The sequence below is a fragment of the Lycium barbarum genome, chromosome 11 (assembly GCF_019175385.1).
Source record: "Lycium barbarum isolate Lr01 chromosome 11, ASM1917538v2, whole genome shotgun sequence".
In the NCBI taxonomy this organism is placed as follows: domain Eukaryota; kingdom Viridiplantae; phylum Streptophyta; class Magnoliopsida; order Solanales; family Solanaceae; genus Lycium; species Lycium barbarum.
The window spans coordinates 33164838-33182083 of NC_083347.1; the positions used below are offsets into that span (position 1 = coordinate 33164838).

The following is a 17246-nucleotide window of genomic DNA, read 5'->3' on the forward strand; positions in this document are numbered from 1 at the left end:
TTCTAATTTCACTGATAAGATAGGATGAACCGACTCTTAGCTTTGATCGCTGCATTATTATAGATAAATTGGAAAGAAACTCAACATATATAGTCATCACTTCTAAAAACTTATTTGTATTTGATGTTTGCATCAAATCAATGAAATATCAATATACTGTATATATGTCTTTCATGCACATATATTCACTTAAGGTAACATGCATTTTCATCTTTATTTTGATTCTGATAACATTAAATTGTTTGATTTTGTATACATATTTACTGATATATATAGACCAACGAGCCAATTTCCAAAAACATTACTCGTTCGATCAACCTTGCCCCTCTTCTACTATCTTACACCCCATTAAAGAAGAACTCTGCTTAAGATTCCAAAAATCGAGTTTGAGATAGTACTCGCTCCGTCTCAATTTATGAGTCAATCAAGATTTTGTTTGACCGGAATTTCTTTATATGTTTGTAAATATTTTAAGTTGTTAATTTTTGTGATTTTTAATACTATTTACGTAGTTTTCAAATAAATATTTTTTTCAAAAAACTGAAAGCTCTTATGTCCGAATTCACTGTCAAAGTCTAGAAATTTGAATCAGACGATCAAAATTTAAAAGTTTGAATCTCAAAATTTCAAACTGCACCACATACATTGGGACAGAAAAAGTACAACTTTTCAAAGTTTTCAAACTCAGTTTTCGAGTTTCTGCCGACCTTTGAGAACTGAGTTTGAAAGTTGGCAAAAAAAAGTTTTAAGTAACCTTTTATTCTTTCTTTTTGTGCAAAAACAGCACAGAGTATGCAGGAAAACAATTTCTATGAAAAATATTTTTCACTTCCGTTTCCAATGTTTCATTTGTGTGTGAGAAATATTTTCTAAACAAATTATTTTGAATAAAAATCAAATAGTTTCGGAAAATTTGAATAGTAAATCTATGAGAACTTTGAATATTAAAAAAATGATAATGATGTCGAAATGTGGATTGAAGTATTGATAGGAACTATGAAGTAAGAATTGGGATAGTTCATAGTCCTAAAGGAAAATAACTTTCGTTCATAAGTTGAGGTAGTAATGAAATATCAGAAAATGATTTTTTAGGTGAAGATTATTTCGTAACACAGAACACCCAAAAAGATTATTACTATTTTTTTGGTAAACTCTGTCTTTGCAAAAAATTCAATCGGATCGCTTATAATTATGAATAATTGATTATAAATATAAAGAATATTTTAATCTACAAGACACGTCTTTACAGAGTGCTAGTACCTCAATCCATAAACCATAACGTAACAACTCACTCGCACTCGCATTTGCATCAACCCAATAAATTCATGGTATATATCTTTATATACACTTTTGTTACTAAATTTTAATTAATTAATATATAAAGTTTCATGAAAGGTGGGTGCAATTTTTTTGCGTCCACAAGTAAATGGAGTTACAACTAGAAAGGACTTCATCTCTAATTACTAGAAAGAGCACATAATTATCTCCACCTTATTAGAGTATCAGTATATATCTTGTGAATAACACCAGAAAAGACAAATGGTAGTGCTAACTCTATTGCATCAAAGAAGCAATTCCAATTTCTCATTCACTCTTGCTAAGATTTCAATATTTTCCTCTTATTGAAGCTTTTCCAACCATGACAAAAACAGAAATCCTTATCTAGCCATGGAAAAAAATTAAGTGAAATATGTACTTCTTATGATATAACAGCAGTAGTAGCAGATGGAAGTCTTCCTTTCAACTCTTCCAACCAAATAAAACTTGAGAAGAATTTGAATTTGCATATATCCATATGAAACAGAAATAAATCTGCAAAAAAGAAAAGAAAAGGTGAAAAGGGTGAGATACACTTGGATAGATATATAATGGCTGCTGTCATCCAGAGTTTTCCAAGGGTGGTCATACCTCATCTTTCAAGAACTGGCTAAGAAGCCAATCATATCTCTAGTACAATGACTGCAGCACCAGAAATGAACAGAATTAACATATTAAATATTGTTGGCCACTGGAAACAAAATGGTTTCAAGTATGTGTAAATAAAATATATAAGTATTCTCTAACAACTTAAATTTTTAGATGAAATGGTTAAGGTTAAACTATATCAAGTGAGAATTTGTGTGTTAATTATTTATCAATGGACGAGAGTCTAGATTCATAATGAAGTTTGGATAAAGAGTCTAGATAAATGAGTATTGGATATAAAGAGTCTAGATTCACAATGAAGTTTTTGAAAACTTACAATCAGAATCTGATTTGTCCCATTTACTTCCATTATTCTTCACAGTCTCAAATGCTTCATCTTCACTATCACTTTCAATCACACCTCTATTGTCTAAGTATCTTTTTCTTGTGGTAGTACCCCTTGGAATGGTTGCTTGAGGATATATCTTTTTCTGTAGTATGGCCCTTAGAATCTGAAATTTGAGAACAAATACATCTGTCAAAATGGACAATGGAGATCAAAGACAAAATAAAAGATTTATATATTGATTGCTTGAGTAGTGTGTGCAAACCTTTTCCATCCTTGATTTCTCGAATTTCGACGATTGTGGAAGTACTGGATCTCTCAAAGGGCGTGGGGGAGGGGGTGTGAATCCACTGCTGCAGAAGAATGTTTTCTTGAGGAGATATGACAAGGATTTTTTGCTAATGCCATTGTTTGTGTTCTCCAATTGTGCAGATTCTTGGCCTCGGCCCCGAACAAGACTATTACTCCGCTTGAAATTGCTCTCTTTATTTTCAAGAACCTGCTGATCATCATCTACCAAGTTCTGGAGACAGTTGAAGAATTTCTCAAGATCTTTTTTTGATCCATTGGCTGAAAGGGGAGTACTTTCTTCCTGAAATAGATGTTTCAGTTCTTTGTGAAGCTGTCCAACTTCTTCAGGTGTAAGGCTTTGATCCGGTTGATGATCAGGACGACAAGTTGGCTGATTCAAATTCGAAGAATCCTTCAGATTTCCGAATGTCCCAATAGCAAGCAGTTCATTAGGCCAGTCACTGAATTCTTCTTTGCATGGTTGATGCAGCATATGATCTATTTCAATAACAAAGCATATTACTATATGTGTAACAAAAAGAGATATATCCTCCCCGCACAAACCAAATAAATAAAAGAGACGTATCTTGCCTGCAAAAACCAAATAAATGAAACGAGTTTGATTTCTCAGATGGTTACTCTACTAATAGTTATTATCTCAGAAAGTCACTTTTTTTGTCGAAGAAAATTGAATCAAGAAGAAAGACTGAGATAATAACTACTATTAGTTGAGTGAACGTTTGAGAAATCAAAAGAAAACTTACGAGTGACTGCCACTGGATTTGACTTGTAGGTGCTTTGCTTCCCATTAATCTTGCTTTGAATCCAATTAAAGATCTGTTATCAGCATATAAGGCAAAAGGTTACCAAGTTAATTAAAGAATATATTGATGATTCTTCAACATATGCAAAAATGAGAAGCCTGTCAAACTTACTTTCATCTTGAGGGAGGGATAGACTTGACAACTCTTTAATGTAGCTACTGAGGAAGAGATATTTATTATCAGAGTGGGCTTGGAGAAATCATGTGTTTAAACACTAATCTCTTAAGCCAAAAGAAGCTGAGCTTCTTGCCTTTTTAAATACAGGTGGAGGTGGGGGCGGAGAAGACTCCAGGATTTAGAGTCGGCTGATTTTGAAAGGTCTAATCATATTATATGTACACATTTTAAATATATTTTTATACATAGTTAGAGCTAAAAGTAGTGAATTTAGTTTGAAGGTGCAGAACTTGCTATAAATCCACCTCAGAGCGGGAGCGCTACTTTAGTTCAAGTTCCCATGCAGCATGTACTGCCGCATATTTTAATGTCCTTTGCATATGTCATTTTCCTTTTCAACCATCATCCAATCCAATTCGATAACTCAGGCACTATTGCTGATGCAGAGAGTAAAGGGGTCTGCCCGGATAACACATTATAATTAGTTTTATGTACTGGCAGAAATATAATTAGAGAGGAATATGTCAAAGGTTCAGTCTCTTATACTCCTTTTGTCTCGTAATAAGTCTCACCTTAGCAAAAAATAAGTGTCATCTTAGGAAATCAAGACATAAGTTGGCTAGTATTTTTCAACTCCACCCTTAGACAAAAAATGACAAGTTAAAGTAATACTCAAATGATAATTGGACAAGCCATATAGTAACTTGGTAGAGTTGAATTCCCAATGTCAAAAGGATTACTACTTGTGCATGCTCTAATAAAAAAAAAGTAATTTATTTTTCTTATATAGGGTAATTTAGTAAACTTCACATTGCATTATTGATTTCTTAATATGCGTGTTTTTGACTAAGATGACACTTATTATGGGACGGAGGGAGTACTACTCTCCAATTTTGATTTCTGCTCCACTGTCCACATTTAAGAAACTGAGTTACTTATTTCAAACCTAAAATTTTTACTCTATGTCAGAATATCCAGAAAATAAAGAGGAGCCTTGGAGCAACGGTAAATTTGTCCTCGTTTGATCATTAGGTCAAGATTCGAGCCGTGGAAGTAGCCACTAATGTTGGCATTAGGATCATCTTACTTCAGAGGGTATTTGCACGGTTGTTAGAGTAGAGAAGGAGTCTGTGCTGCATGTCTTGCGTGATTATATTCATGCTCGGGCTATCTGGGTCGCATTATTGATCCGGAGGACATGTCTGGGTTCTTTTCTCTTCATATCCATGATTGACTTACTGATAATTTAATATCTAAATTCAAGGGAGTTACGTATGATGATTGGAAAATTTTATTTGGATACACTTGGTGGAAAATTTGGATTTGGCATAATAATGCTCTTTTTCAAAATGATTATCTTTCGGTGGACAAAAAGGTAAAAACTCTTGCTAGTATGGTTAGAGCTTGTGCTACTTCTTGGCTTTCGTTGAAGAATACTAAGGAAGTGTCTAACAACAAGCATGTAGTTCCGTTCGGCTGGTCATCTCCTTGTGTTGGGTGGGTGGCGTTGAACACTGATAGGGCTCTTCGAAGAAGTGTTTTGATGGGGACTAGCAGTGTATTTCATGATTCTGATAGTAGGTGGCTTGGAGGCTATTTACCTAAGATTGGAGTTTGTACATTATTTAGAGCAGAGCCATGGGGAGTTCTCACTATCTTCAGGAAGCCTGGGATGGGGGTGGTGTTGAGTTGCCTTGCAAATTGATAATGCCAATGTAGTTCATGTGTTGTGGTTGTAAGAACTGTGTCTCATCGGAATGGTAACATTGTCAACCGCATTCGTCACTTCTTGGTTAGAAACTAGGTGGTCTCTGTTGCTCATATTTAGAAGAAGGTTAATTCGGTAGCTGATGGTTTAGCCAATTGACATTTATTCAAAAGTCTCGCTTTGAATGACATTTACATGTGTCTTCTAGCATTCTTCGAGTGCTGCAGGAGATGTTGTTGACGTCTCATTCCCAGGCTTAGTTTCGGGATAGTTTCTTGTTGTTTAGTTCTCTTTAAATAATAAATGATTGCATTAGAATAGTCTGTCTGCATCACACCCCTTGGGGTGCGGCCCTTTCCGGAGCTAGCTAACGCTGAATGCTTTGTGCACCCAATTGCCCTTTTTGTCAGAACATCCGGTAAATAAAACTTATTCAAGAGAGTACTCTGCTTCAAATAAACCATTATTTATAGCCGGATGTGTAGTTAGTGTATGACAGGATTAATGTGAGTGTCAATTCAACATTTTCCAATTTGTACTTATTTGGGATAAGTTATAGAATTGGTAAAAGGGGAAAAGTGACTCATGGGCAAAATTAAAGTGTACATGCCTTTACTGTTTATATTTGGAAAATAGAAAGCACATTAAAGCAACCTAAAAGCGGTAAGATGCAGGCCATGGCCCCGTGGGGTGGGGATGTCCCTCACTAACCGAACCCCATGGTTCATCCAGAATTCCTTCACCACCTAAACAATTTGACTCGACTTGAAGACATGATAGGGATGAAATATACTCTAGGGTCATCAATATTTTCTTGATTGACCTTCACTTCATATCTAACAAATTAGTGATGCTAGTGGTGCTCTAGCTGGAGCCTAGAATTAAGATGAATGAAATATCCATTGCTCAATTCTTGATAGGCAAGTCATGAAAGGGAATTCATGTATCACCCCCAGCCTCTCTCCTCTAGTTTAAGGATTGGTCCTCTTTTTGTTACTTGGTTAACATCTATTCGGTATATACATTATAGGGGAATTTCCTTTTTAGTACGTATTCGACCGATTTTCACGTTATGCCAAGCGAATTTCCCTTTTCTGTTGGCCAAGCTGCTTTGATTTATCGAATCGATCACAGATGTGGTTAATCTTCACTTTAAGCCACACTAACTTCCCTTTCGCTTGGCCAAAATGCTTTAATTTATCGAATCGATTGCAATATGTGGTTAATCTTCACTTTACGGTACACCAATTCCCTTTTGATTGGCCAAGATGCTTTGATTTGTCGAATCTATTACAAAAATGGTTAATTGTGCTGGATGACACGACCCTCTCGTTTAAATATTGATATCGACTAGCGACCAAATTACTACTACCAGATAAAGGAATTGACTAGTATAGGGACGTAACTGACATTTGAGACTTGATCTTGATTGGCCAAAATCACATATTGGTTTATATTTTATAATATAACATCATATAGACCGGCAAGAAGTTCATCAGATGACAAAAAACTCCCTAGACAAGCCTTCTCCCGAATTAGGAAACTGTGACATTGATAGCTCTTCATATGTGTAATCCTGCTCATATTTTCAAAACACCCTTTCTTGACTTTTACTCCCTCTGTTTTCCAGTGAAAACGGACAATCAGTTAGAGATTTGTAATTTATGGGTTTAAAGACAAGTAGGTCGTATCCAATCCCGGAAACTCTCCTTTTCGGGGTTAGTGTTTAAGATTATCAAAGTTATATTGAAAGAACCGAGCTTAGTGAACAAGAAAATAATGCAAGACAATCAGATATCTCAAGATAAAGTGATGCGCCGGGATGTATATTGCTTAGGAAGAGAAATGAGAGATAGGTTACAAGAGTGGAAGTGAGTCCTTTAGCTTACATGATAAGCTATCTATATAGAAATCAAAACAAGACTTTTCAACCTTAACGTTCGGTTAATATGACCCTACTGCACCCCCATGTGCTTCCGTGCCTCAGTGCTTTGATCGAGACCTGCTGATCTGACCCGAGTTGGTGAGAGTGGATGCTAGCTGTGGAAGCCCTCCCAGCCTCTCTGGGCTCCCTACTGCGGAGAATAACCCGAGCACGAATTTTTCCCAATACAGCTAGTCTCCCTTTTTTCGATCCCTTCATAAACATGAGATCGGGAAGGGGATGAGCCCAGTCTGTCCAAATTTGTGCGGGAAAATAACGAAACGTTGCATCACCCCCCTCGATTAGGCGTCTTGTCAGGGTTGCATTTAATGTGCCTCTTCACCCATTCGATGGCGTCATTTCCCCTTGCACGCGTTTTTTTCCCATCAGACGTTATTGGCTACATGTCTTATTCTGAACCTAGTCTTCTCATAAGAGATTGTGCCTTCATAATGACGACGGGACCGTGTCTTCTCATAATGCCTTCATAAGAGACCGTGCCTTCGTTCGAGCTATGACTCGACGCGCCCCAATAAAAGCAGCCCCCACCTAGAGTTGCACCGCTTGATCCTTTACCCTTATAAATACCTCCGCCTCTCCTTCAAAGAGTCATTTTCCTCTCAAGCTTGTCCCTCTTTCCGAGAAGCTTCTCGTAACCATTCTTCAGGACTATCATTCTGTCCCTGCAAAGCTTAATTGTTGTCTTTTTCAATTTTTCGTCATGTCATCCGATTCGTCTACCGCCGGCAGTGCCACCACCCGATCCCGGGTGATTGAAAACAGTGACTCTGAGGTCTCCATTCAACAGGCACCGATCGATCGTCCTACGATACCTAGGTCGTAGAAGAGAAAAGCTTCGGCCTCAAACTCCACCCCTCAACAGGCGAGAATGTTCATTCCTGGAAAATGGTCAGCGAATAAAGACCTGGTAGTGCTCGAGACCTCTACTGCCCCGGATCGTGAAAGATACTGGCTGGCATACGCATACCATACCTCTATCAGCAGGGATAACCTCAGCCAAGTTAAGAAGGACTATGACTGGAAGGATATCGAGGTGTTTCTCCCGTCCAAAGAGGAGAACGTTACCTCCCATCGACCCTGCTTCTATTTTGTATATACCTATCCTTTCTCTTTGAGGATTATTGACCATATCGACCCTGTGATTTTAGATGTTTTGCCGAAAATATCGAATATGTTTGGCCCAGGACGGCCCGACGATTTGGAGGATGGTAGTGTGCATTAGGTACCTCTCCACTCAAGTCCAGGAGAATTTTACTCTATTCCACCTGATCCATCTCTACTCCCTGAAGATCTTCAAGGCAGGGGTCTTCCTGTTAGCCCGACACGGCCAAAACGCGTTAATTACGAGCATTGATGATGATTGCGATCGGGGATGCACAGAGAGATATGTCATCATCGCTACCGCGGATCTAGTCAATCCCCCGTAGGAATCTATACCATCTTAGTATTTAATTATTGATTACATCCCCATTCATCCTTGCAGCCGTCACGTGGACTCCGGACCTGGTATCAGTTCTTCCGAGGTGGGTCAAACAAATCCTTGATTTCTCCTCTCCCCACATTAGGATATGGAAAGAAATTTCTATTAGGAACAATTGGAGGGGAAAGAACCACGGGATGTCCAAGAGGGCGGCCTCGCGTCCTCTGGTCGATGCATCCGAGGACCCGGATGTAGCCATCCAACAAGTTCTACAAGCTCCTGTGGAATCCTCCTAGGGGCGAGGGAATACTCTTATGGTCCAAGCAAAAAAGGCATCTTCCGGCCCTGCCTCCATCACGAAGAAGAGCAAGCAAGCCGACGCTGGCCGGGACAGTCCGAGTTCGTTTTTAAGGACCCCAGCCACCCTCCAAGTGGCGATAGAATTGGAAGCCAACACCAGCAAGGAGGAGGATAACTCGACCACGGAGCTTATCCACAGAAGAAGGGCCTATCAGGAAATTACTACTGAGGCTCTTTTCAATAAGATGGAGTTAGCTCCGATGATGGATTCTGTCTGCCGTCCCCCCTTTGTTCCTTCTAATTCCCGAAGCGAAGCCTTGGGATAGATTCCTGTCCCATCAATTCCCTCATCTTCCCAGGGGCCTCGGTCCTTCGGGCAAATAAGTATACTAGGAGAGCCCTCCCTTTATGAGCGTTTGATTAAATTTCTTCAGCATGACCGACTCGATGCTGCTTGAGGTCGTCCCCCGTGACAGCTGCTTCAAACATCGTTATATGCTCGTCCGGATCAGTGGTATCGTCGTATTTATCCAATACCCCCTCTTCTACCATTTCTATATTTTACTACCACATCTCCCATTGGGTTAAATCAGAGGGGGCAATTTTAGCCCATATTTAGAAATTTTAGCCCATTTAACCCACATTTCAGCGAGCTGGGTCACTTATATTTCAGTTGGATAAATATGAGCTTCAAGTCTCTTTTTAAACCCATAAAAATATGGGCGAATATGGGTATCTATATATGAACTCACTAGATCCAATAACGACTCATTTTCGTCAAAATAGAAGAAAATGTTTTCCTTAAAAATTTTAGAGAAAACATTTTCCGGATCGATAAAAAACACACCAACACACACCCCACTCCCTACCACCCCACCCCCTGCTCCCTACCACCCCCACCCACCTCTACCCCACCCCTGCCCCTTACCACTCTCCACCTTTACGCCACCCTTTACTCCCCCCCCCCCCCCCCCCCCCACACCCTAAACCCACAATACCGCCTACCCCACTACCACCCCCTCCCCCCGAATTTCTATTTCATAATATTTAATTATAAATATGAAAAAATAATTTAATTTGACAAAAGAAAAATTTATAAACATTACACTTGAAATAATATTATACTTATATAATATGAGCTAACCCATAACCAACCCACCCATTTATCATCCAACTAACCCATATTTTACCCGCATGAAATATGGGGGAGTTGAAACCCAACCTATTTCTGTTCAAACCATTTTCAACCTGCCCAAATCTAACCAAACCAACCCATTTTCCACCCCCAGATTAAATCAGTATGAAAGCACTCTTATCAATATAGTGTGTGACATTGTCGATCTGTGTCAAATTCGCACGTTTTTTTCTTCCCAAAAACTCTTACACATAGTGTTAAACTCATAGTTATGATCAAGTTTGAATGTCTATCTATGTTTTTGTCAATATTTTTCTTATTCAACTTTTAATGTGAAACCTTATTCGCATGATTGACAATCTCGCCTTCTCCCACTTTATCTTCCATTCACTTTCTCGATCGCTTCATGAATTCTAGCATAATTCTGGGTCAAAAATCTCACCAGGATTGCCATTTTTTACTAGGGACTCTCCAAGAAAGTCACCCAGGCACGTGAAGTTGTCCATACCACATGGGTCATTGCTATTTTTAACTATAGATCAAGGCTTATCAAATCACTTGCTTACTTATCGTGCTAGTTGTGATTGGTTTGCTAGACTAAACCATACGTGTCAAAAAACACTAATTTGATGAACTTTAATCGTACATTATCCAGACAACACGTGTGAACGTCAAAGGAGTCAATTCTTAAAGATCCAGTAGACACTATTCTCTATGTTTAGGTTCCATGTCATCAGTACAAATAAAATCATTTGGTATATTATACCTTTCGTCGCTTTTCATGATCTCTGTTTTAATTAAAATGTGACAACTTGCTGCTACTTTTCTACTTGTTCCTTCCATGTAAATGAATGTTTCTCGCTTTACTAAATCCGTATCCTTACTCCAATAAACAGCTCATTCTATGAGAATTCAGATACCGCTAAATTAGCAATACGAGTTCATGAGCTTAAATTATCCAAATTCTAGTATATATAATATTGTAAAATTATTACAAGATCAGTGTAATATGACCATCATAACATGTTAGTTACTCCCTCTGTCCCAAAAAGATTGTCCTCCTTTCTCTTTTAGTTTGTCCCCTTTTTATATTTAGAAACAATTTAACTTTATGAGATGATTTACAGTCACACAAATATCTAAGGCTTGTTTTGGATCACACATTTCAAAAGTCTTCCTTTATTTCTTAAACTTTGTGGCAAGTCAAAAGAAGACAATCTTTTTAGGACGGAGGGAGTACTATTTTTGTTGAGTCGTACAAATTAATTTACATGTAATTGTCTTCAAAACAATCTGATTGTGTAAATACTTTTCGTGCTGTCAAAGCATGGAACTTAAACTAGCTTAAATTAAATGACTGTCCCCTAAGATAAATAGTACTAATTATGTACGTTGCATAAATATGCTTTAAGTACTAATTAATTACGTTGCATAGATATGCTTAATGCTGCAATCATTCTGCAGCAAATGTTACTTATGGCTTATTCAGTTTGTGGTCCTATATCGCACTTAACAAGTAATTAACTATAAGTTTTAGCTTTCTAACTATTTACATAACAAACTATGTATAGTTATTTTGTGGTCCATGAACATTCTCGTGCAATGCTCAAATGAACATGATGTAATCCTCAAATGTATATTAATTAACATGCTTAGAAAGTCAACTGAAAAAGCATATTACTTCATAAACAAACAGGAATTAATAGGTTTTTCAAGGCACATAATAAGTAATTAACCGAAGAGCTTGTAGTTAGTCACCGTCTATATGCAAGAAAATTCACAATGATTTTATTGATAAATTGTACTCAGATCAGTAAAAGTGTAAACCGACAACGATAGATAATTTGCTTCAGAATGGTGAGATCGAATTTTCCGAAGATAATCTCCATACCCACATGCTAGATTTTTACTGAATCTTTTGCCGATTTAGTCAATAGACAGAGAATTAGGGTTCCTAGGTGAACAAAATCTCTATGGTCTCTGCTAATCAATTTTTGAATAACGAAATCTATAACATAATAAAGAGGTTAAATGCTTAAACATCGATTCTAATTCTATATTTTTCTTTCTGTTTTTTATGCCTTTATCTCGGCGATAAGATCAAATGTCAGAATTCTTCCGGCAACAATTTAAGCTCAATTTATATACACTTATAGTGACATATAAATTTGAAACATAAGGCAGGTTACCTGCTACAACATGTTAAAATACATGGATAGTTTAAGATTTATGTCATTATCAGTGTATATAAGTTGAGCTTAAGTTCTATGCACTAACAGTGTGAAAATATTTTCACAAGCAGATTACTTAGAAGGTAATTGTAGATAACTCTATTTAATGATATAATATTAATTATTAACCTTATAAATGTTAAGTGACTTGCTATAAAAGATCAAATTATACCGATGGTATAGAAAAATCATTACACTATTAGTGTATATATATATACCTTAAATTCGTATATGTTAATTAAGAATTAAATCAGAGCCAAATTTATACCATCAGTACAATTTAAGTTATTATAACAGGTTACTTACAATTTATTATAAGTTATCAATTAGTGCTTGTGAAATACAATTACTTGTAATTACTTTTCAAGCTGAATATGTAAATACTTTTTATTTCTTTAATGCATGAAACCTATGCCAATAAGTTAAGTAGACAAGTTACAAGATACGATACTACAACAACAACCTACTCAATGTAATTCTACAAATGAAATCTGAAGAAAGTAGAATGTAAGCAGATCATATCCCAATCTAAATTACCGGACACGATACGATATGATGTGTTAAAATATGTTAATAGTGTTAAAGTGTGTACATGAGTCCATACCCACATGCTAGATCGAGTTTTTTACTAAGCTTTTGCTGATTTAGTCAAATGGCAGAGTAGTAGGGTCTCCAGTATGGTGAACAAACTTTAAACAGGAGAGAATGTTGATAACGTAATTTTAGCTTAGGAAGCTGCGTGAGGTTCCTTCACTGTACGACAGCTATTTGTCTAGGAATTAGAATAGACTTATCACTATATGGGGAAACCCTACACATGACTTTCCCAAAAAGGGTAAGTTTCAGTATTCAGTCATACATTGGAGAGTAGACACCTTCAGTAGTGAGACAATTTTGGACTTCAAGAGGACATGTCTTCCAATCATGTTAGACCTAGTAATCCATAGGTTCTAATTTAATTGCTCAACCTTATAATATTGTCCTTGAGACGAGCTAAGTGAATCAAACCAACCATGAAAATTTCCCTACCTTTATTTAAGGATTTTGTTGGTACGTATCTTCCTTCTCCTTTGAATAAATTGGATTTACTAAAAGGCTCATTTCCAACTGAATGAAATTATGAGAAAGCGGTTCGCAGGCTTATGCAAATTTTTCATATCCGGCCCCCCAAAGGGTCATTCATTAGTTACCAATACACACGAAAATATACATGATTGAACAAGTAAATAGTGTGAATCAAGTATCGTTCCCTCCAGATTTGTGATTAACTACTCCCTCTGGTCCATATCGACTAATGCGAAATCTACTTACTTCTAGAAATTAAAGTAAGAAGTGTTTTTACTACAACTTATCCTTAAGTAAATAGTATCTATTTAATGTGATTCTTTGGTTATGTAAAAACTCACTTATCTAAACAAAGATAAATTTGAAAAAAAATACTATTAATAATTTCTTGATTATGTGAAACACCACTTATTCTGGACCAAAATGAAAAGGTAAAAAAACTACTTAATATGGACCGGAAGGAGTATTAAACTAATGATCAAGCTACACTTAAGTATGAAACAATAAATGATTGTGAAAATTGGTCGAATGTCATGAATAATTAAACTAAAATTTTGGATTAAGAATTTTAAAGAACAATCAATCGCTCTAACGTCAGGAATTTTGTGATTAATGAGCCTAGAGTTATCGTTTCCTCGATAATAATCCAGTCATGACTTAGATTACTACAATCTGATATACTCTTAATATCCCTTCTTTTTTTGGCACGAATTAATGGTCAGCATTGTCCAAATTTTAAAGTTTTAAATAAAGAAACTCCAACATTATATATATATATATATATATAAGGTAGTAAATTACTTAAATAAACAAGTAATAAAAACGTTAAGTTTATTTGAAGGAGCGTAACCCTTTAGATTAGTACTAATCTATCTATCTATCTATACTATATTAAAAGTAAGAACGCTTAAACTTAAAAGTTAAATTACCAATATACCCGTATTACTAAATTAATTAAAATACCACATTTAACTTAAATAAAAATAACTAACCCTGCAAACAGACACCACGCTTCAGATCTGATAACTTTATTTCCCGAAAAAAGTTGCTCTCGGCAAAGAGTTATACACCATTTCACCGTAAGAAAGTGTCTTCACTGGTTGAATATATTATTTGATAGTCTAATATCCTCCATCATGCTAATCCTTATCAAATTTTTGGAGTGCTAGTATATATTGTGAAGGGTTATATCTTAATAATAAATTTTATTTTTGTACCATGCGTCTTGAAGTGATTTTATATTTATCTTCTTACTTCACTTCTTTTTCATATAATCATCGGCGCTGTTACTATTTGGCCCATCTATTTTTCTAGAACAATTCTACATTGATAATTTAAAGAAACTTGTAATCTATTTAGTTATGTATAATTACTTACTCAAAATTTTATTTTTATGATATCAATATTATTTTACAAAACCGCATACAACATATAGCTCGACATAAAGACAAAAGCTACTCCAAAATGTTTTTGCATTGCATAGTTTTCAACCTTCTTTACTTATTATGCCAACTAAAATATGTAGACGACATTTTTTGTTATTATGTCGGTTTAACCTTAAAATGGATAACAATTGAATTTGTATGCGGTGCTAAGGATATGTGGTTTAATTCAACACGAGATTTGATTACACGATAAACGAATAAGTAAAACGAAATATATAGATATGACCAAGATGAATGATGACTGGCCTCGGGTACTGAAAACCGAGGTCAAATCCTTATGATCGGATGTTGAACAGTGGGTAACAATGGCAACTTTAAAAAAGATGAATAAACTCAAATGATTATATTGCCTTGCTTACTACACGATCTCTCTTTTCTGTGTCCAGAAAAACCCCTCAAATAAATGGGGACCTCCTCTTTATATAGTAGAGGAGTCCTAACCCTAGATCAATTCTAAGTAAGGAAAAGAATTTGTTGACAGCTGTTGTCGGGATTGGTGCCGAAATATCCAGCTGAGGGCGGATATCCCGGTCTTCTCATCATGGTGGTTAACCGCCTCTTCATCCTGCCTTAATGTCTCGTTCCAGATCGAGCTTGAAGCCCGATCCTAGATAAACCAGTCTTATCCTGGTCGAGCATGACGAACATAACTTTCACATCGGGAAACCGAGTATATCCGTATCCTCGGTTTTACCCGTATATAGATAGTCCCCCCATTTCCCGAGGTGAAATTTTGACTGCGGGAAATGGACCCAAATAAAGTTGAGCGGCTGCACCCATCTACCTAGGACAAGACCTTCTAGTCAACACTTCACTTTTCCCGATGCTAGGTCATTATTATTTAGCCGCCAAATCTTTCTTAGAAAGCCGCCCTTTGTCAGAGTCCTCGATCCACTACAAGACCCATTGGACTCTCCTCTATATAAAGCCGATGTTCCTTTCCTTTGTCATGCATTTTTACTCTCTAACCGTAAACCTTGTTTCTCCAAAATCTTGTTGTGGTTGCATATCAAACTCACATCTTTACCCGACTTTTGGCCGTTATTCTTTATTGTTTGCCTCTACATTTTTATGACGGTCATGGCTGTTCTTCCACTGCCAACCCAAGGTGAAGATCAGTCTTTGTCTCCTCCTCATTCTCCGCCTCTGCTGCTAACAGGGGCCATTGGTCCTGACGAGGAATTAGAGTTTCTTGCTGCTGATATCCTTCCATCGGGATTTAAATACGCAACAACAATAACAACAACCCAATGAAATCCTACAATGTGGGGTCTGGGAAGGGTAGAGTGTACGCAGACCTTACTCCTACCAAGGTAGGACGGCTGTTTCCGAAAGACCCTCGGCTCAATAAAAAGCATAAAAAGAGTTCAGATAAGGCTGAGAGATTCAAAGCAATATGGAAATGAAATAACGCAAGCGACACAGATAACATAGGATAATCAAAGCACAGGAAATAACAGATAATAGCATAAATCAGAGCACAAGAAATTATACTGCGATAATGCGACTACTAATAAGAAAGGATAACGAGACTATCTACTAGCCTTTCACCCTAATCTGGGTCCTCCAAACCCTCCTATCTAAGGTCATGTCCTCGGTAAGCTGTAACTGTGCCAAGTCGTGTCTAATTACCTCTCCCCAATACTTCTTCAGCCTACCCCTACCTCGTCTGAAACCATCCATGGTCAACCTCTCACACCTCAAACGACTGCAAAATCTCTCACCATCTTGATTCGTTGGAGAATTTTGAATCCTGTATCGACGATGCCACCATTACCGTAGTCAGGGAAGACTGCAACTTAGGCGCAGATGTCGACGTTCGCCCTGTTGGGAATAGGGTAAAAATAAATCACCATGTTGTTGGTTACTCGTTGTCATACACCTATCCTTTCGCCATCGGGTTTACTCTCCCTGTTCCTCGATTGATCGAGGACTTTTGTCGCCAATATCGAGTGTGTATCGGCTAGATCGCTCGACAGATTTGGAGACTTGTGTACTGCATCGAGATGTTGGCTAATATAGCCAGGATTCCCTTCACCCTTGATCATATACTTCATATATACATACCTCATGTGATTAGAGGGGGGATTATTCACCTACTTCCTCGGGAAAATCGAAGCCTGATTGACCCCGAGGATGATTATGACCGGGGGTGGCTTCATCGGTTTGTGATGATACGTACAACTCAAATTCATCTTCCATCGTCCACCGATTTTTCAGAGATGTGGAACCCATCACCAAGTTCGATTGAACCTGAGCTCGTTATAACTATCTTTGAATGGGTGGTTGCCCTTCTAGGAGCTTCTGTAACTCAGGTCGTTCTTGGAGGAGAATGGCACCCGAAGGGTGGAAAGGCAAAATCCACGGTAACTTCTTAATCCGATCGCTCGATTTTCATTTCTTTGTATCATATTTCAGCCCAATGTATTTAGTTTTCAGGACTTCCGACGAGAAAATCTTCGAAGGGAAAAACCGTAGCGGAGGATATTGCTCGGGGAAGAAAAACATGGATTT

General features: G+C 37.2%; 1 protein-coding gene across 1 annotated transcript; it reads right to left on the reverse strand.

Annotated features, from left to right (window-relative positions):
• Window positions 1-1557: 1557 nt before the first annotated feature.
• LOC132617460 (protein DEEPER ROOTING 1-like) lies at window positions 1558-3661 on the reverse strand. Its single transcript, XM_060332459.1, has 6 exons — window positions 3478-3661; window positions 3307-3379; window positions 2517-3040; window positions 2243-2417; window positions 1909-1959; window positions 1558-1812 (listed from the first exon to the last, which is right to left on the reverse strand). Exons 1-5 carry the CDS (start codon window positions 3481-3483, stop codon window positions 1940-1942), a joined length of 798 nt encoding a protein of 265 aa, XP_060188442.1. The 5' UTR covers window positions 3484-3661; the 3' UTR covers window positions 1558-1812; window positions 1909-1939.
• Window positions 3662-17246: the final 13585 nt, after the last annotated feature.